This window comes from Thunnus albacares, chromosome 16, assembly GCF_914725855.1.
Source record: "Thunnus albacares chromosome 16, fThuAlb1.1, whole genome shotgun sequence".
Taxonomy (NCBI): Eukaryota; Metazoa; Chordata; class Actinopteri; order Scombriformes; family Scombridae; genus Thunnus; species Thunnus albacares.
In genome coordinates, this window is record NC_058121.1 from 19,594,732 (window position 1) to 19,617,264 (window position 22,533).

The window sequence follows — 22,533 nt, forward strand, 5'->3', positions numbered from 1 at the left end:
CACACCCTCTCATTCATGCTGGCCACACACAAATGAGGCCAGTACTACCCTGCTTGTTATGTTAAAACAACACACACCAGTTGCATTGGAAAAAATACAAAACAAGTGTTTTCTATCTCGAAAATGTTTGTCAGATAACACATTATGAGACCAGCAGGTGCCTGAGCAATGGAGTAAGTGGAGCAAATGCATCCCCATTATTCAATTAGTTTTGTCATTTTTAAAATAAACTTATCATCATACAGTCCCTGCAATCAGGCTATTTTCAGCAACTGACAAAAATAAGTAAAAAATCACACATTTTTGGACCATTCTTTGAGTTTGTTCAGTTGAACCTGTCACTAATGGTTTGCCACAGCATGCTTTGGCTGTCAATCACAGTCTGTCAATCCACACAGGAGTCTGACTGTTTACAAAGACGAGAAACATGCCATTTAGCTTAACTGCAATCATTGACTGAAAATACAACATACAGAAAAATAGGCTAGTGTATGTTGAATGTACCTGCTTGGCCCACTGACTCCAGCCAAACGTTAAGTTAACTAAAAGTAGGACTGCCCTGTCGCCAAAATGCCAAACCGATCTGCGAGTCAACGTTAGCTAAGTGTAGCGCTAACGTTAGCTCGCTGATTGGACAGGATTCGGCTGTGAAGACGGGACGTTTGCGAGGGAGCCGAATCAGAGAACCACAACTAGCTCAAATCAGTGCAACTTTGAGGTCAGCACACCAGGTTAGCTAAGGCTGTTTCTCAGGTGGAGCAGGGTTGGATGGAAAGAAGAACATTTTGGACAGGGGGAAAGCTACGCCAGGAGCGGTTTAAAAAACATTGACCCAAAAGAGCAGTCGAGGAAGTCAGTAGGCCAATATATAAGGCTCTTCATTTCTATTGCAGACAGGCATCACAGTGGTGAACAGTCATTATCTTACATCAAATGACATCAGGTTTAACATTGTTTAACTAGGTTTAATTATCGAAATCATATTGTGATGTGTTGTAAGGCTATTTTATTTATATAAATTGTTTGTCATTGTTTGGCCTTGAAGATGGCCTAGTAGCCTGCAACCTACTAGCATTTTAAGCTACATAATGTCTTTATAAATATAATTTCAAATATGAAACAGTCATTCTTCTAATAATCATTTCCTGTCCTGATCCACCTAATTAGATTGTGTTCTTGATGCATTCTTGGTTTTCATAGCACCTTCAATCTAACTAATCTAGATTTGTGCAGTTGGCTGTTTCTTGACTTAGTCCAAGAGATTAGGTGGTGTAGAAATCCAGGAAATTTGTTTTAAATTAGTTTTTTTTTCTAGGGATCGAGGACCCCCAGACCCCCCAAATTATGTATCTTTCCAAGTTTGCTCCCTCAGTTTAAAACATAACCAGGTGCCCATGATGAGACCACTAATTTGTTTTTTTCTTTACAGTTAAGAGCACAAAAAAGTGTTTGTTGAGAAGTAAATTCTTTCCTCTGAAGCATGTCCGAAGAAACAATCAAGTCTTTCAATCCAAAGTCTCTGTCTTTGGCTCCATGATCTCCTGAAAAGTAGACCGGGCAGCTACCTTTGGTTTCATGCCAGTGCTGACCAAATAAATGCTGTTGTCATTGATGCCGTTGGACTGGCTTGGATTGCAGCCTAGACATAGCCAGCGCATCTGCTTTACCTCGCTTTTGAAGCTCTGGCTGAAGATGTAGTAGATTATGGGATTGTATACAGTGGAGCTCTTTGCAAACATACACGGCAGCAGAGTGACTTCAGGCGGGAGGGTGCTACTGTCACGCAAAACTGACCATAGGCTTAACACACCATATGGAGCCCAGCAGCCTATGAAGCCTACACTGATCAAAACAGCGATCTGCAAGAGAACGGGAGGATAAAGTCAGTAAAAATGCCACAAAATGTCTGGAAATAATCTTGAAAATGATCAGGCATTTCATTAGTTTAGCACAGGCTTTAGTGACCAACTAACATGTAGATGTTAAAACGAAAGATGCAGAAAAGGCCCTTTCATATTCTGAACATAAGTCTAAATTAATTAAATTCCACTATTTATCCAACATTTGACAGATGTTTTCATGTCTTGAGGCAACATTTTGTTTGAAATACACAATAATCAGTTTGTTTGTATATGAAGTGCCTGTGACTGCAGCTGTGCAGCAACTGATTTGAAATGATTGAAGTTAGCAAAAGGTTAATGAACAGTTGAAATGATTAGCTAAAGTAATGGATGCATGGATACTAAAAGTTAATAAACTGTTGAAATAATTAGCTTAAGTAATGGATAAATGGATGAAATAGTTAGCTAAAGTTAATGGATAGATAGTTGAAATAGTTAGCCAAAGGTTATTAATAAACAGTGGAAATAATTAGCTAAAGTATATGGATAATTTGTTGCAATAGTTAGCTAAAAGTCACCAATAAACAATTGGAATAATTAGCTAAAGTTAAAGGATAAATGGGTAGTTGGTCAAATGTTATGGATACACAGTTAAAGAACATAGTAATGGAAAGAAATGTAGAATGTAAGTTAAGTAGAAAGTAATGGATTAAACAATTAAAATACTTAGCTAAAAGTACTGGACAAATGGTTAAAACAGCTAAAAGTAAGGCCTGTGGGGTATGTCTGACAAAAAAAGATGGGGAACCACTGCTCTATACTGTACACTGTCAGTAACATGTGATCACTAGTGTATTACTAAGCAACCACTGGGTGTGTTTGTGTTATTTCACAATCTTCATATAATAATCCCTAAATAACAGACCACTGTCGATCTAATCAAGAGCCACTCAATTCAGTGTTGAATCCACCAAGGACAAACCGGTACTTTAAAATGTCTTTAAGTCCCCAAATCTATAATGATAAATCTTCCTCATCAGAAAAAGTTACTTACTATTAACAGCCTTCGATGGAGCTTGACAATGTTGGGGATTCGGTTGCTGTTGTTCATCGCCTTTTTGTAGGTGTAATACAGCTTGATGGCGATGCCAAAATAGCAGCAGGTGATGATGACAGAAGGCATGATGAGGTTGAAAGAGAACATGGAGATGACGAAAGAGAAGCCTTCATGCTTCATTTGTCCCCAGGCAAGAGAGCAAGACAGGCCGAAGGGCTCCGGGCCGTACCGCCCCCAGCCCAGTAAGGGGAACAGAGCCCAGAGCAATGCGTACAGCCACGTCCACAAGCACAGCATCTTCACCTTCCTCCAGCTGATTTTCTCCTCTGCAGAGCGAAAGAGAAAGGATCTAATTTTGTATTGCACACAACAGATAGAAAATAATATGTTTTGACTCATAGAAATCTGGAGGAAATCTAGAGAAAGCATGATCAAATTAGATAAGGGTTCTGTGGAGAAGATAACAAGGCATAAAAAAGAAACAACTTCTATTTAGGTTCCTCTGGTCTGGTAATATCCTCATATTAAAAAAAAAACCCTTTTTTATCCTGAGCAATCTCAATTTAACATAACCTATATGGTTTAGTAATATGTTAGATGGTACAAAAGGAGGACATGGAACTGTTTCGCATTTTTATTTTCTGAAATAAGTCTGTGCATCTCACCAACATCTTGAACCCCCCATGGAAATAAATTAAGTTAAACGACCTCAGTTTGTCTCTTCCAACAGATTAGACAATAAGCAGCGAATGCAGTGATGTGAGATATACTGTAAATAGATTTTATATAAAATGACATTACATCCAGAGGGTCTTTTGTTGTTGTTTCTTGTTTCTTGTAATGTAAAACTGTTGTATTTTTCCTAGAGCCTGATGCTGATGTGAGTCTTATCCTTGTGACTTGTTTAGTGTTTGTCTTATGTTCTCTGTGTTCACATTATAGTTCTTGTGTGCTAATCGGGGCACTTGAACTATTTCTCATGTGAGCCATGCCTGGGACGTTTATTTAAACCATTTGACAGTTACAATACATTTGAAGACATATGCAGATATGTGCAGTACTTGTGTATATGAGTGCAGACAGTGTGTATACTGTATTTGTATTATTTTCATATCTAGTTAGGCACCTTTGTAGGTCTTTTGACCACACATAGCAAGTTTATGAGGAAAACATGGAAAACACCCCCTGACTCTGATTACCTTTGTTTGATAGCCTATTTAAGTCTCTGCAGTTTTTTTTCAACATTGTAAACTTTTAGGCATAAAATGAATTTACTTATCTTTTTGTATCTGAAGAGGCTTCTAGTAATTTACCAGTGTGCAGGGTTTTTTTTTAATCTATATATGTTCAACTTGGCTACACCCACCTGATACCACTTCTTGGTAAGCCTGTAGTCAGGTGTGCAAACCTTTCCACATAGTTAATTCCTACATTTCCCAACTGCACTGTCAATCCTGTTTGTTTACTTCAGGCACAGAGCTTCCGTCAGGTTTATCAGTAGAAAAGAGGTTTATTGTGATATATTTTCAAGTGGCAGAACAGGAAGTTATAGCCTTGCTGGCCATATAGCTGAATTGTTAATCAAAAGGAACAAACAATATACCAACACAAAGGTTACACAGTCACAAAAAGTTATTAGCAGGGGCGCCTCAATAGAAACACAATTATGAAAGATGGACACATCTAATGACTAAGTAGAAAATAAGTAATAAAGAGATGCAGATGGCTACCAGAGGTCCCTGGCAGGCTGCTTAAACCTTAAGCAAAAAAACTACACTTAAAAAATTCACAAAGAAATTAACTTTTGATTTTGAACTGTTTTACTACATTTTTTAATTTGAATGTGAACATTTATGTTTGAATTGTAAGGAGAAACAGCTACCATTTGCTGAACGTGGGACAGTAGAACTAACATCTAAAGAGTTTGAAGGCCAGTGTCCTTTTTTATTAGCCTTTCCGTAATTAACAAATACAAGAGCAAAAATGTAGTAACAGGGTTTTTTTCCTGCTGTTATGTAAGCTACAAATGTTAGCATGTCTGGCTAACCACCTTCCTACTGGTGTACTGACTGCCTTTCACTGCACAATAATCAAGAACAATGCTGCTGCTATTTCCATGTGTTCTACATGAATAATCAACTGGTGAGGATGCTGACTTTATTCTTTGGACCTGTTAACTTTATCCTCAATTATCATAGTCATGCAGAATTATATCACTAGAAGCTTTTATCACTGTTGGTTGAATCTTCCACCAGATGACCAGTCATGTTTTGAATAATGATACTGTGTCTTAGGGCGAAGAAAACGTGAGAGTAAGGTCTCACATGGGGTTAGAAGTTGCTGCAGAATATATGCATTGTAAATGTGCTTTTTAAATGATAAATCTTTTAAGGAAATGCCTGGTTGTATTTCATCAGTGTTTCAGCCCTGAGATACTCACTGGGAGACTGCAGATTGAGCGACACAATGAAGCGCACTATGGCCAAGATAGTCAGGTTCATGATGCTGGCCACGCCAAAGAAGAATCCTGCCAGGCCATAATAAATACAGGTAACATCTCCCCCGAGCCATCGGTGGCTCCAGGCAGAGGCCACAGCCAGGGGGTACATGGTGACAGCGGCCCCTAGGTCTGTCACTGCCAGATTAACACTCAGTAGCTCTGGTGGCTTCATCCTTGATGACCTTTTGAATGCCATAATGAGGACCAGCAGGTTTCCCAGGATGGAGAGCACAGCTGAGACAGACAGGACGAGGAGACAAAGAAGTGAGGATTAAGAGGACACAAGTGAAAATTTATGTTTTCATGATAATGACTGTGTGAATAGAAATACACATTTAAAAACTCATTTTACTGCACAAAGAATGGAATTACAGTAAATGTTCTAATAATACATCCATGGATGTTCATCCTTGTATGAAACAAAAGCTGCAACAAACAAATAATCTCCATTTAGAGGCTTTGATTGCATTATAGCAGCTCCAGCAGCTTAAGTTTTTACCCCAGCTTGCTGTTTATGTTGTGAGTCATTGAGCCTTACACACATTATTATCTACAATCACTTCAACACACAAACCACCCTCTTTAGGTGTGCTCATGTTGCAGGTCCTGGATGGCAGGGCAAACAACCACATAAATGTCCTTTTAAACAGGAGAAATGATGATTCTTTCAGGGATGTTAACCTATTTTACATAGCATTTAATCATCATCAGTGATCTACACATACATGAACAATTCTTTAATGCACCCTCTGTTACCAGTTTTAGCATGAAATCTGTCTAATTACAAAGAGAAATATATAAAGAGTTCATCTGCAAAAAACATGGATGTATAAAGAGAACTGGATACTGGGCAAAATACAGGTAACAGGCGGACTCGTACCTGTATTTTGTTGAGTTATTTTTACTTAATCAAAACCACCAAACTGCTGTTCGATTAATATTACCTGGAATGCACAATAAAAAAACATGATTTATGAAAATTAATAAAAATGGAGATATCTGATTTTGCAAATATACACATACTGACCGTTGCCTGAGAGAACTTAACAAACAACCACATTTCAACACATTGCAATAACGTATGTATATAACACATTACAATAGCATATTGTAAGATACTTGCGGCCTTTTCTTTAATTCATAGATAAGGAAGCTTTTCTTTAATCTCAAATTGAGGAGGTCGAGTGAATTCCACAGAGGCATGGAGGGTGCCTCAGTCCTGGACCCCGAACTGACCTCTTTGCCAAGTGGAGATCTGATAGCATGATACTGATCAAAAGTTAAACACTGTGACAAAATGGAGATTGAACAGACCTGCTGAGAGACCATTTCTGACCAATAACTAAATTATAGCCTGAACTAAAAGCATAAATTACCTTTGGGGTCATTTGAACCAGGAGAAAGGAGGTTTACTCAGTAAACATGGACAGAAAACCCCCCTCTTTGGGGCCTTATCTTTCCCAGACCAGAGTTATAATTCACATTCCTGGAGGACATTCATGGAGTCTCTCTGAAAATCAGAGCCAAATCTGAACTTGAAAATTAAACGTATAATCATTATGTAAATAATTTTATATTGCTTGTCCTATAAATACATGAACACTGGTATAACTTTGATAGATGTGTGACAATCTATTGAGGAGATATTAATTTTTTCATTTTATTTTTTTACTACACGTGACAATACTGCCCCCTACTGATAGGTTAGAACTTCATATTGAATTTTCTTATGTTAAGAGTAAATTAATGTTTAAACATTTAAAACACACCCAAGACTCCGCCCATTTTGTCTTCAGAAACTCATGAGCCAAGACACAATTTTTATTAAGATATCTCTTTGTTTTTTTGACCAAGTATAGGCGTATTTTAATCTTGTATTGAAAGAAGTTCAGTTGTTTTTGTTTTATTGGTAGCATTAAGTCTCATGTTTCCACGTATAGTATTTTATTTTTGAAGTTTACGTAACCAAAGATTTGAGTGTAGTCAGTTTGAACTTTATTCTGCATTACAACTAAGATTACAAGATGCCAGCCAGCTTTTACTTAGCATCCCCCATTGCAGCATGTTAGCCTTGAGTCACACACTTCGAGTCACTCTTTCTCAACAATCTTCTTTATTATTTTATTCTATAATCATTTATAGGCCGTATTATTCTTTTTATTTATTATTTTATGCTTTATCATGTATCCTCAAGATGTTTAGCTATTAATAAATGTCTTTAATAAATGTCTCCAGTCGAGGTTTATATTAATAAAAGTATTAATGTTCCAACACATTGCAAAACAAAACAAGAAAAATCCACAGCAGAAAACCACGACAATGACAAGATAACAAACAATATATGCTAATAACAAATATACATGTATAAAGTTACACATTTACATAAAACAAATTACAATAATTAATGGGAGTTTCTTACAGTGCCAAAAGCAGGGACGCAGGTGGGAATTCACAACATAAACACTTTGTATTGTCTGTCGCCATATTAGCGTTTGCTTCATGCTTGCTCTCTATCAACACTTGTGTGGGACAGTTTATACACATGTTATTATAACTCTTTCAATTATGAATTTTTGATGCATTGATGTTCTATATTTGTAAAACTTTCCTTGAGCTGAGAAAAGTGATTTAAAAATCTGTGATCACAATGTAAAGTCTATGGGCCGAGTGGGAACTTGTGGACGGGGTCAGCAGGGGAAACACCACTGTACATATTCAGTGGGCCACATAATGCAGAAGCAAACCCAGAAGCTAGAAACTTTTTTTGGCATATGCACCAGATGAGCGATTCTTGTAAGACTGATTGAATACCATTTTTGGTCCGGTATCCAGCCCTTTTAATAAATTCATGTTGCAAAGGCATTCCCTGAGTTACAAATGCTCTGCTAATGCCTTTCATTGGCCTGGACAGGATACAACACCAATCCCTTTAAAAAGAGTAAACAGAATGCTTTTACCAAAAATAAAGTTAATTTTACACCACAATAAGGTAAATACACAAACCAAAAGTAGGACTACATTTCATGTGGGTCACACTCCTGTTTACTCTGTTGTTGTTAATGATATCAGATCCCTCTGTTGGGGTATGCTGTCCTTAGGCAAACCACAAGGAATAAATTACCAAATACAAAATAACAGGGCTTCAACTCCACATTAGAAACATCTGTTACACTGTTACAGACTTAAATTGTCTGGTTTTGATGGGGTTTTTATGTTTTTTTCCCAACACAGTTCAGTTGTAACATCAATTTGACTTTGTGGACAGTGTGATGTCCCAGGGGCAAGCGGGGGATACTCTTTATCTTGTTTAGGACATAAATTAAGGAGTGTCCCCTCAGTCCTGTGTTTGCTTTGGACACTCCTTAACTTTATGCGTCCAAAATAAAACAGCATGTGCTCCTTCTGGACAGACAGGCCAAACAAAGAATCAATACACATGAACCAAAACCAAACATAATCATGAGGTGTGTCAAGAGGATAAATATCAGTCATGTGTGTAATTTACGTAAGGGTGAGTGAAAGTGTAAAAAAAAAACACGGGATTCAGGTTGGGGAGGTTGCCCAGGAGGCAAGAAAAGGGTCAACTACAGACCAGATTTTACTGCTAGGTTTAACTAATGACTCACCCATGGACTTTTAACTAATCTTTGCTTATGCTGGTATAGGTTTGATACAGAAGAAGCTTTTCGACAGTTTTTATCATTTTACTAAATTACCTGATAAACATGCCTAATTAAGAATTAGGGATATAGAGATATGTATCAAGCATGGGCTAAAGCCAATGCTTGACACAAGGACGAGGTGTATCAGTTAGGTGAAGAGAGCTAAATTTTCCCTCCTAATTAACAAATGAACAAATTCCTCTAATAACCCAGTCAAATTCTGGAATATACTATAAAATGTCTTAAATATATCCCTGCCTGTTCTCTCCCAGTGCAAATAAATACAGATTAAGTTACAGTAACTATCACACGACTGAGATACGGACCATTATTTTATTTTTTTTCAAGGGAAAATGCAGTATGCCATGTTATAAGTTCTAATTCTTCACCAATGCCGCCAAAAACCTCGACTAATAATGGACTTTGTAGTGATGACAACAACAACAAAATTTTCATTTAGGCCCTTTTCTAAATTGGCTCTTACAATTGGCCACTCCATTTATCTTTTATCCACTTACACATATTTTTAATCTCAACCTGACGACAGGGGCTATTCCTAATATCAGAAATCTGCTGACATACTTTGTTCAGTTGGTCTTGATGACACCTTCCTGATTTAGGAACTACTGCACTTGAATGACAATTTACAATATAAATAGCCTTTTATTTACTATTCATTTTCATTGGTTTTTGTCTCTCTTTGATTTGTCTTAAAAAAAAGCCGTTCACTATACTTTTAATGTTCTTATTTCTTGGACCTGTCTTTTATGTGAGTTTTTTTTACATCTTTTGTGAAGCACACTGTATTGCATTTTTTGTATGACATGCACTACATAAGTAGAGTTGTATTATTATGATTATTATTTATAGATTTCAAGGTCTTTTTGTTGATGGTGTATTGTCTTTCTTTTTTCTTAAAGATCTTTAATGGTATGCCTCAAGGGTCTGTTTTAGAGCCACTGTCATTTCTCACTATACATTGATAATATCTTTTCTTTAAAACATTCTTAATATAATGTTTATGCAGATGATACAAATTTGTATGTAGTAGCTTCATCACAGTTTGTGGCAATATTCAATCTACAAGCCGATTTACAGGTTTAAAACAAGCTCTTACTGATTTCAATCTGTTTTTAAATGCACAAAAACAAAACAAAACAAATTTATGATCTTCTCAAAGGTAGATGTATGTCAGCAGCTCCCTACGTATATGCTTTGGATAGCTCATCATTTGAGCTGGTGACATCCTTGGTCTGTGCATCAAATTACATGTTGAGGAGCTTACAAAAAACTTTATATTGACTTTGTGAATAGTAATGTGCCCTTGTGTGTTTGTCTTTGTACTTTTTCATGAAGCAGATTGATCAATCCCTGGGATTAGCTTAAGTTTTTCACTCAAATTGAAACATTTTCAGCTTGCACTTCCTCTCAGTGGTGCTGCCCCAGGCAAAACTGCATCTTATCATGCCCACTCTTATTGTCTGGCATTCTGTCTGAATACCCTTTTAGAGGTGCTTTTAGGCTGATGGTTTTTTCTTTGGACAAAGTTTCATACTGAACAGAAAGGTGCAGAATTTAAGAGTGGTATCCATCTAACTGACTCACGGCAAGAAAGCAAATATGTGTATTTCCTGCAATGTCGAATGATTAGCTTAAGCAGGTTAGACTGAATTTAAATCCTCTCGTTACTTTATAAATTGTACATATAAAACGACAAGAATTGCTGTGTACATCTCCCATTTGATCTGAGAAGAGAGGGAAGAAAACCAGAATAGGAGCAAGCGAGAGCCATTAGCAGGCACACTGAACAATGAAGCTTCTGCAAAAAACCTTCCATTACAACATTAGCCATTGGTTAGGTTCCTAGAAGGTGAAATAGCTCTCTTTTGAGCAGGAAATTGATAAATGGCTAACACTAGCAGCTCTTAGAGGGCCCAATGGTTGTCCAACTACCCTACCCAGGAAGCTCACTGTTGCGGAACAGTATGATAACAGGGAGGGCTATATTCCTCTGGACACCTCATCTCACACCACATCTGTGAAAAGGTGTCAATTTATACACTGGGACATGAAATACAGTTATATAGTTATACAGTTATACCCATTTCAAGAACCATAACGTAAGTTCTAGCGTCTGACTCAGAGGAAACAGCAGAGAAGAGATCAAATGCCCCTGGTATAGCTTTAAAATTTTATAGGTACGTTCACCTCAGTCCACATGACCATTGGTAATGTATAGTGTATAACCCTGGAGACTTACACCTCCTCTCAAAGAGTCAGTCTGACAGCACCACTCTGACTCAGTAAGTGGTGGAGATGCTTCATGTGTGACAGAACAGCTGCTGTTGCATAAGCTTTTTCCGCTGATCACTACTGTGACGTGATACACCTACAGTATGAGTGTGTTGTAAGATATGAGTCAAGGTCAATGTGTCAAAGCCTTCTCTCAGTTCTATTGCTAATTGCAAAGTTATTGACCTAATGCTTTTTTGCAACAAGGAAGTGCTCTGACTCCATAATTTTGTCTTGTAATGTCCTGTCTGCCGGAAGTAGAGATATGTTGCATTGTGTGCATTGACATCTGCTGCTTGTGCCCATGTGTCAAGTTTTATAATGTATCGCGTCGAGGATTGACAATGCTGAAATTAACACGAGAGACCGTCTTCCTCAGCAGTCTGACAAACACTGAGTGCTATTTTCATAGTGAACTGCTTAACTTCCAGCTTGCTGAAAATTACTTTCATGGAAGTGCACCTGACCCCATTGCTTACCACTTACTGCAAAAAAACAAACAAGCCAAAAAAACGAACAAACAAACATAAAAAGAATAAATGGAAAGACCTCAAGACCCTTGAGGGCCTGTGAAGGAAGTGCAAGACAGCTGTACATACACTATCTCACTGAGGAGTGAATGTGGAATGATGTGTATTTTTCTAATTGGGACAGTGGGGACAGAGTTCAAGGGGGACCTTGACATTGTCACGAGAATTGCCCCTCCATATTGCTGCATTTGCTCCTTCCCACTTAGGTGGGCTCCTGTAGACCTTTGAGGTATTATGGGGGGATCTTGAAACAGTGAAAGAGTAAAACTGTGCATAGGCATCATCATATATGGTGTACATACAGTAGGGACATAGGGTTATGAGGTGCCTTGACACTGTCGCAACATCCACACCTGCAAACAAGCTTATACAAGTAATAAATCAAACCTATCAATTCCCAGGCAACCGACATAGTACTTGCCCAACACATTCCTCCCTAAAGTGGAGGACAGCTTGGGTTCCCACTAGTGCATACAATGTTCACCTGGGTGAAAATATTAGCTAGCCAGGGACCCAGGGAGGGGACGCGCTGCTGCTTCACAATATAAGGAGGGGAGGGAGGGCTGGTGCTGCTGCTGCCGCTGTTCAACCACATGAGCTAAAGTTATCTATCGCACATTTTTAAGGCTATATTCTGTGTGTGTGTGGCTTAACTGGATAAAAAGTCAATTTATGACCTTCTAGCGGTCAACCACAACGCTGACACATGTGCAAAGGTGATATAATGCCAATAAGAGGCGACCAAATGAAACAACAGACTGTTACCTTGATTGAAATTATGGATTTCTTTGGGTTTCGAACATTATAGATAATGTAAGTACACAACTAAACAAAGTATATAACATAGGTCTAGTTAAAAGCGATAGAGTAGAAGGGCAAGACAAACAAGTTCTAAAACAACACTTCAAATCACTGTCAAATCAGCGTGACACAGTCAGCATGCAAAGCAGCTCACAATAACAAACCCTGTGTCTATTTTGTTTGCCAGAAAGAATCAGAAAACCATTCGGACTTAAGTTGGCAAACCCTGCAAATCTGTGGCCTCATTATCCATCCTGCCTACTCCTCGTGTGACTGATAAGCACGCACACACAAACAAACAGTGAGTGACAGTTTAGCTTTCGCTTTCATGACGTAGGCTCCACTCAATTTGATGCAACGCACCGAGCGGGAGTGATTTAATGGATCTGTTATTCCAAGATGAAAAAGGAGATTGAGTTGAAGAGAAAGTATCAGAATCAGTGGACTACATGGAGGAAAAGCCCTTGTGACTTCTCTCATGCAAAGGCGATGCCACTTTCCTCACACACCAGCCACATCAGCACAGAAGTCCAAATCTGGCCCTGATCAATCTGCAGTCATACAGCCAATTGCCACAAGGGGACAAAAGAGAGGAATGTGAAACTTATGCACAATATAAAATGACTGTAAAAGTAATGTTCTTTGCAGTTTTGCTTGTTTGAAAATTGCAAACCAGTTTGCTGTTTCATTTTGTGACTAATACAGTCAATGTAGAGTTGATTGTGTAGTTTGACAGAGAAGGAAGACATATGGTTTGTAGACAGTGTTGATAGATGATAGATGGTTTTAATAGCTATGATGAAATCTACCACTGAAAAATGTTGTATCCCTATGTTCTCCTGTTTGGGTAACATGAGATAGTGTGATTGTATTTTCTCCCCCTCAAATATTAATGAAGGATTAATCACCCATTAGTTAATGACTGATAAGATATATATGGATGCAAAGTACATTTGTGGTTCAAAATTTAGTATAGGAGCTAATTATATATATACATTTTTTTGGTTTAGGTATGGCAGGCCACACACATAGTTAAGCTCCAACAGTATTATTAAAAACATTAACCATGCTTAATGGCATGTAATCCTCTTGCCCAGACAGGAAGCAAGACAGACCACACACAGAATCAAAGGTCATTTCTGAACATTAACCAAACCCAAACGTAATCATGAGGTGCGTACCGATAACACAGATGAATGCGTATGTGTAATGCTTGTATGCATGAGTGACATTTTGTAGCAAGTAGCAGGATAACTGCTAAAATATAATATAAGATAGATAGATAGATAGATAGATAGATAGATAGATAGATAGATAGATAGATAGATAGATAGATAGATAGATAGATAGATAGATGTTTCCTTCACTGACTCTTCAGCTACGGGCAACCGACATCTTGCTCCAGATTTATAATGAATGTATACAAATATAGAAATGATCTAAAGCAAGAAATATATAAATAAAGAAAGAAATGTCTTGATCTTGATCTTAAAACCAGCTGGGAAAACTCTTTAACGTGCTGTTGTTCAGTTTGCTTCTGAACAGTCAAGTCGTATGTAATGACCATAAGGAGGGCAGCATGCATCAATGTGCAGCTCTAAAATTAGAACCTTATTGTCTTCTCAAGATGCTTGTGCATGTTTGACTATGTGACAAAGAGGATGCGATGCATGAGATGCATTATTCCAACAAATGGCAGAATCATCCCTGTGAAACCTCTACAGTAAGTCATTCAGTAACCTGGCTGAACCAGGCCATGTGGGCAGTGCCAGCACAAGTGAGCTGACTTCCAATCAGATTTATTAATTTATGTATTTATCCATTTTTTCCGATATATGTATTAGATCTGTGGGTGACCTCCTAGCTTTACCACAAATTCCATTTTTCAGCCTGAGGGTGACAGTATTTTCCTACTGGGCCCAATTATTTTACCTGCACTAGCCCGGTATGCAGACAGTATATTCAACCTTAAATGTCTATTTTTGGCTATAAGCGAATGAATTAATTTATTTGATGGTTTCAAAAACACATATAACACTGCACTGTAGTCATTACACACATTAAAAATCACCATGGATAAAAACACAATAAAGCCTGAAGGCTTACTTCATTGCGGTCCTCTAGTTTAACACTTAACACACCACAAGATAAAAGTAAAACAACAACAAGACAGCAAGCGAAGACAATACAATCAACACATAAATAGCAGGCGGAGGGGGGGCTATGTCAACTCATGTTTTCTTGGTCATAAAAAGTTTGAATTAAAATTGAAGCTTTGTAAACATTTGTTTAAGGCCACTCTGTGTAACACTCAATTTCAGATTTGTGGGCAGATTATTTCACTGTACTGCTGCACAGTAGAGAAATGTGTTTTTGCCCATTAGGCTATTGAATTGAAAAGGTATGTAAGGTCTGTTACGCTACCTCTTGTAAAGTAGCTATGATTGTCTCTTAGTAATTAGAAATAATTAATGAAGTACTAACAATTTTATAGGTGAGCAGCATCTTAATATAAATGTTTCTTTTTTCTTCCGTCAACCAGTTAAGCTTTTTAAAATGTGCAGGATCAAGATGTGCATGTGGATGGACTTTTAATATAACCCATATCAATTTATTTTGAGCCTTTTGTAGTTCGATTTTGAGGTGTTGTGATAATCCAGTGATTTACCGATTCAGTGATGTGATATACCACGAAATGGCACCGTAATCGAGATGAATTTGAACTAGAGCTCCAACTAGTGTGTGAAGAATTGAGCTGTCCAGAAAGGTAGCTTTTCTGGCTAAAAACCTAATTCTTTGATTTATCTTGGTGAGTGCTATTAAAGCCATATTTTGACCTGATAAAAACACGTCTAAAATGCAGCCATGATAATTTACATTGTCTTTAGCAGTTTTCAGTTTTTCCCAAGTGTAGGGATAATCAATTATCTGATAGCCATCTGATTACATTTCAAAGATCCTCACTAAGAGCATTCTCAACCACGATTTTATCTTTATGTGCTACCAATAAAACAGAATCGTCAGCGTATAAAAAAAGATTGCATGAGGCAGCTGCTTTTAAATCATTTATACGTAATGAAAAAAATAGAGGACCCAGGATACTACCTTGTGACACCCCAAATCTCATGACTCTTAACTTTGAAAGGGTTCCATTCACATCAACCATTTGAGTACAATTTGATACACGTGATTGGATCCAATTCATGGTCAGCCCACTGAAACCCATGGCTCTTAATAACGATAGCAACTCTTGAATGAAAGTGTTAAATATACAAGCTCTTATCGACACTCAGCATGCTTATTTTGTGTCTGTGATGTGATTATTAGTTTCATCATTATGCTTGAATTCTGTATAATTTGTGCAAAGCATCTGAGAGGAGGCTTGCCTCATCCTAATGACCTGAATCAAAGCAGTCACAACAGCGCTGACATTCCCACTCTATTTGAATGCTAATGAGAGAGTGAGTCTTGTAAATTCATCAAATAAGGAGAGCAGGGAATTGAACAACATGCCATACTAGGGTGCTTGAACCAGCTCAAGAGCTCATTTCAATACACAAATTAAGCTTTGTCCTCTCACCCTCACCTCTTACCCACTTGTGTTTTATTGGATTTTGATTCTATGATGAATTATATTATGATATTTTAAAGTTATTTACATGAATATCACTGAAATATATTCTGTTACCGCAACCTCCTGATAAGCCAGTAACCCTCTATACCAATTTCTCTGAATAAAAATGAGGTAATCATAAAAGTAAGATGCGTATTCATAAAACCTTAACAAAGTGTGAAATTACAAATGTAATACATGTCTCAGTAATCGTTGTCAGTAATATGAAATATTGAGAATAAACGAAAGAATCAGGCGTTCACAGCATAATATAATTCCCTCTGTAAGAAAACACAGTGAGATTTATATTCTTAGAATACAATTTGCTTTTTGCTTTTTTCTGAAGTTATTTTTTATTTATCTTTCTCCTCACACCCTCTCTCACACTCACAGTGACACAAAGTTCAAGTTACAACCTGTGTCTTTTGTCACCATGGATGTTGTCATATTGCACCCCCAAAAAAAAATAAATAAATAAATAAGAAGAAGAAGAAAAAAGTCACATGGAGTGCTGTGTGGAGAGTTCTGTAACATTTGGAATGAATAAAATAATAATGTAGTAAGCAGTTTGATCAGTGTACAAATATGAGTGAAAAATTATCTTTTTTCAATGTAAGATTCACCACAATGATAGAATCAGCTACATCCTCCTCCTGGTGAATAACAGAGAAATGAGCAGGGATACATCAGATGTGAGGTGAATGTCAACACTCAGCTCAGGGTGCTTACCCAATCCTTTGTCCATTAGAGGAAACAAATCACTTCACAATGCTGACATTTTATCACAAAAAGGATTTTGAACCTATATTGCATTGCCACAGGGTCCTACATCAGGGTCAGCAGTCTGTCCAATTTTTTTTTACCCAATTATACACATGCACAGAGTACTTGACCAAAGCCACTATCATCCATCTTTCATTACAGTCTGTACATCTATGTTGTTCAGTAGATGATCTGCCTTATGATGTAGTTCCAGACATATATGATGTGTGAAACAGCAAGTGGTCGGTTATACTGTCTGTCATCCTAGGTGATTACTACTACTACTAGACCTTAGTAGCAGAGCGAGACGAAAGCACTCCTGTTGAGAGAGGATGTGAGCAGTTGGGAGCTGCGGGAATTATATGTAATGTAGCTCAGAGCTACACAATATTAAGTCTGGCTTTACTGTCACATATATAATATTGCAATGAATGTGACACATGCAGAATTACAGTTACAGTATCTCATAGCATGAGCATTTTCAGTATGTATCAGCAGAAAAAAAAACACTGGACTAATTGCTCACCAATTGTCATCTACATGAGAGGTTTTTAATGTATCTTTTAATTGCACCACTTAATTATAGCACTATGGACACTGCATAATATTATACTATGTAATATGAAAGGTAGAAATATATCCTAGGGTCACAGGCTGGCCTCCTTTACACACATTCATTTGTTTCTGTCACTTAGGAAGGCATTGCATTGACATATTAATTTCTATCTCTTACCTAAGAACTATGGCAAACCATAATTGTCTTAACCCTAAAATGTCATGGTTAACGTTGACTTTTTTACCCCCAGATGGAAGGCAAACCCCAAAATATGACCTTGTAAATAGATTTTTACACACATTACATACACATACATGTACATTTCACAGACATGTATCTGTGTTAGGTGTGACCCCTGAAAGTTTGAGATGAGACGGAATAAAACACAAGAAAACACTAAACAGCAAACATATAGACTTAACTGACTTATCACATCTTCATGTGCGCGTAAACGATAAGTCTACCCACTTCATTATCAACGTGTTATTACAATCTATGAGTAAATGCCTGTTCCAAGCAAACGGTGCGTGACACTGGACTATGAAATGTAGGCTATAATTTAGTACTTTTTAATTCTCTTTTCAAGTTCCCAAATCCTGGAGAAAAAGTTAATTGGCCTACTGTATTTTTTCCACTCAAACAGGACTGCGATGAGCAGGGATGCAAAGCCTCTGAGCTCTATTGGTAACTTACTATATCATACTGATCATACTCAAGCTTGCGCGGATGATAACTTACCTAATATAAGCAGGTAACATCCTGCGCCGATGTCTAGCGCAGGTGATAAAGTGGAGGAGTAGATATCCATTGGAAACCTGACCAATAACCGGGATAAGACAGAAGCGATCCGTTTTCATGGGATGGAGAAAAGTCAAACTGTGCCGCTGCTGGTGCGCTCCGATGTCAGATCCATCTGTCCTCAAGTGGGGAGCAGAGACGCAAGAAGTCCTCAGGGCGCAGCGCAGGGCTACGGTGTACTGTGCTCCAGCTGATGATGAGTCGTCATGGAGATCATGTAGCCTATTAGGGCAGCGTCTCCAGTGCTGCCGTGTGACTGCATGTAAGACTTATTCAAATAAGCTAAGTCAAACAAGTGGAAAAGGATAACAGAAACATACTGGCAACTTTAGGCACAATGCGCTCTAAAACAGTGTTAAATCACCGTTTGACAACCTTATATTTCAATAAAAACACGTGGAAATGTAGTCAAGAGAACATGAGAAGAACACATTCATAAATTCACTTATCACATTCATGGAGGCAATATTTTTGGGTGATGCTGCTGCATCTTATCGTTTTGTATGGTCCCAGTGCTGAATGGATAATTGGGTAGCTGCTAGTGGCTCCTTCATTGGTATGTAAATGCTTTGGCTGAGATAAGGCTATGTAATCTTTAATGGCTTAGGCACCATTACAGATTTAGGTGGAGGGGGAGATAACTATTTTTTGTGCTCAATATACTTATTTAATTCCCTCAGTTAAGTTTTCAAGGTATTTCTCGGTAACCTTTTATTTTCATGTCTTGGTATTTCAAATTTTAAATAATATTTTAGAAAATGAAGCCAGTCTGTGGGCATGCATACACACCACAGCTACCACTGAGGACACAGAGGTCATGTCCTCAGTGTTTTTTCTTTTAGGTGTGCATTATGGCAACTTCGACTCCTGTACTCAGTATTTCTAAAATATGGCTACGGCCCTGTTCAGTAGGATTGGCCTCCCGGTATTCAGTTTTACAAGATGAAACATTTGGGCAGAAGGTATGGAAATATTTCCTTAGAGTTTAATTAGGTTTCTGCAGGGTCATAGAGACTGTGAAAGGCTTTGACAGCTTGGGGGCTCAGAAATTGCTTCCCCTTTTCCCCCATAGCAACGCCACTGATCAATCTGGTTTATGGCTGTCACTCTACATCGAATTCTAAATTAATTGCATCTATGGGAAATTCTATTAGCTTTACATCAACATGAGCTGTAATGAACTAGTTATTTCATGATGACTATTCGAAATACGTAGCCTTTTCAGTGACGTTTAAGATAATCAAAGTGAAATAGCAACATAGAGATGTTTCTATGACATTATGTCAAAAAAACCAAAAGGCTTTATCTTCAAGATTGAGAGGTCGGTTGAATTTTTTTCGCTTTGAGCTGTCTGTCATCCGTTCACTCTGTGCATTATTTTTGACACCTGGAATAGATGATTGCCCAGAAATCCATTGTGGAGACTCAGTGACCCACACTGTCCAGACGCTCAGCCAGAAATGACCTTCGTTATTAACAGCCAGGCGCAGGACAGAGTGCAGACATATGTTACTGCTGCGTACAAGTGGGTGTATGTGTGTGTGAAAAGGGACAGCGTGATAATACCAGGCTGTCAAAGTTTTAAAAGGCGTTTTGGTGTCGAGAGTACAGAGCAATTTTCAAAAGGTTTGTAAATTTAGGTTTTGTTTTGACAAGTCATCTGAAAGTGAAAGGTGTTGATTGGAGCGTTGTTTGTCCACTCAAAAAGCTGATATAGCCAAGGGGTTATGTGTTCAAAACTATGTAAAAGTGTTGATTCAGCTTTGATGGACATGGGACAAACACAATTCTGCATATTGTTTTGGGCTTTTCTGACTAGAGGTTTGATCTGAAAGCATCAGCACCACATGATACAGTACGTGCCACTTTGAGTGCAAGCATTGAGTGTCTGTGAAGTTTAATGAGCGATAACCACTCGAAGGTACTGTAAGTGTCTGTTCTTTTTGTCTGTGATAGAAACAACATCGGGACTGTTCAGGCAATCGTGAGAAGTTTACAGTGAGCCTGTGGGTCCACTGGGTATTTTTACCCCGTGGATCTGTTCACTGTAAACAAATGCAGCATTGTTTATATTTGATGTTTGTAACAGAAACACATTGAGTTATCCCTAAGGCCTATGTTGGATGTTCTTCTTATCTTATATAACACTGATAAACCCTTTTGAGACTTGCATTGTTTATGTCTGCTTGCAGTTTCTTTCTTCTCCTTTCTTATTGTTACCTTTTAAATTGCCAGCTGTTATTGCTCTCTACAGTTGGAGCAGGGGCATTTTCAAAATGACACTTCAGTATTTAATGCTGCTGAAAATGGAGTATTTAGCTACTTAAGTGCTCAAGAGATATTTCCCAGGGCATCCTCTAAAATCATCATTATGTATTTAGTGTCGCAAACAACTCTGATTTATAAGGACATATATTGCTTTTTTTAACTGGTCACGTTCATGTAAACTCTAGATTTGTGTCCTTGTTTTTCCTTTTTCATTTGTTTTATCTCCTCTCCGTGTACTCCAGAGTACAGCAATAAAGTGAAATGACTCACAATCATTCTTATAATAGATCACAGGATAAACCATCATTGCACTTATTTTCTTTCATTTCCTTACAGTCTAACAACAGTAAAAGTCAGCCTCATACATATAAACAAACCGCGCAGATGATCCACTCTTGTTTCTACCTGCCATTGACTGGGTAATGAGAACAACAACTGAACAAAGAACAGAATCCAGTGGACTTTGTGGACACAGCTGGATGATCACGACTTGGCACTACTGTCACAGAGCCACCATCAGATGCAGGATAAGACCACAACACTTGCAGCTATCACCTTACAAGTAGGACTTAACATCCACAGGGGGAAAGATGAAGATCATGAGCATGAATGCAACCAGTGTTAAACCAATCTCACTTGAAGGCAGCAGGCTCAAAGACATAGAGTCCCTTACTTAACTTGGGGATTATCATTGACAAACAGGGATGTACAGAGGCAGATGTCAATGAAAGAACAGCTAAAGGACATCTGGTGCTCTAGAGTGATACAGCAATAAACAAAAATAAGAATCTTCCACTCCAATGTAAAATCTGTGCTGCTTTATGGCACTGAGAATGATGAAGACCACAATCAATTAAGTGCAAACCTTTATCAACAACTGCCTAAGAAGAATTCTTAATATCCACTGGCCAGACAAGATCGGTAATAATGATCTGTGGACGAGGACATAACAATTACTAGCAGCGGATGATATTGGATGAAGATGGAGATGGATCTATGAAAACCAGTGTTAAACACCAACAGACAAGCTCTGACATAGAACCTCAAGGGAAGAGGAAAAGAGGCTGGCCAAAGAACACCTGGTGACGGGATCTCTAGGCAGACATCAAGAGACTGGGATACACCTAGTATCAGAAAGAAAAGAAAGCTAATGACCAAGAACTCTTGGGGTCCCTTGTTGACAGCCTATACTCCAGGAAGGGTATCAGGCATAAGTAAGTAAGTAAAGTTTAACTGCAGTGAAAGTCAGCCTATTATACATGTAAACAAACCATGCGGATGAATATCAGCCTATGCAGCCATAATGCTGCTACATATTGCTAGTTTCTGTGTTTACTTTCACTGTCAGATGCTTATGATAATAATCTGAGCCTGTCAGTGGCAAAAACAAGCCCTTTTAGTAGACGTACTTTGATGGGCGCAATTGGCCCCAAGGATTACATTGCAGCCCGTTTCGCGGCTGCCGGCTGAAGCTCTATCGCTCAATACTGGTCCAATTTCAAAATTCTTTGTCCCCATTAGTCACTTAGACCCAAAATGATTGGTCCAGGTTGAAAAATACTGAAGTTTCCCTTTAAGCTCAAAGATAGCTGGCTAACCCACTAATCTTGCTTCGTGGTACAGGCCCCGGGGTCAGTATATGTGGAGTGTCTGGACAGTGTTCAGCATAAACATGGTCACACAGTTGCTGTAACAACTTTATAAGTTGATAATATTCCAGTGTTGTGTTTGCAGTACGTGCAGCGCGCTGTGGCCAAAAATCAATTAATGCAGATTTAAAAATTTAACAATTATTTTTGACATAAAAGAGCTGGAGCTAAGGAGTTGAAATAAGAGCTAGGGGTACAAATGGA

General features: G+C 38.1%; 1 protein-coding gene across 1 annotated transcript; it reads right to left on the minus strand.

Annotated features, from left to right (window-relative positions):
• Positions 1-1,266: 1,266 nt before the first annotated feature.
• opn8b (opsin 8, group member b) lies at positions 1,267-19,055 on the minus strand. The gene is made up of 4 exons (XM_044377481.1): positions 18,353-19,055; positions 5,339-5,632; positions 2,896-3,224; positions 1,267-1,859 (listed from the first exon to the last, which is right to left on the minus strand). The coding sequence occupies exons 1-4, from the start codon at positions 18,420-18,422 to the stop codon at positions 1,506-1,508; spliced, it is 1,047 nt and encodes a 348-aa protein (XP_044233416.1). The 5' UTR covers positions 18,423-19,055; the 3' UTR covers positions 1,267-1,505.
• Between the last annotated feature and the right edge of the window lie 3,478 nt (positions 19,056-22,533).

Bases quoted from the DNA above. Each gene is read 5' to 3' on its own strand.
- opn8b (XM_044377481.1), bottom strand. From the start codon at position 18,422: ATGGATATCTACTCCTCCACTTTATCACCTGCGCTAGACATCGGCGCA. The intron at 3,225-5,338 runs GTGAGTATCTCA...TTCGCTCTGCAG, and splicing joins GCTCAATCTGCAGTCTCCCA to AGGAGAAAATCAGCTGGAGG. The intron at 1,860-2,895 runs GTAAGTAACTTT...GTTCTCTTGCAG, and splicing joins TCCATCGAAGGCTGTTAATA to ATCGCTGTTTTGATCAGTGT.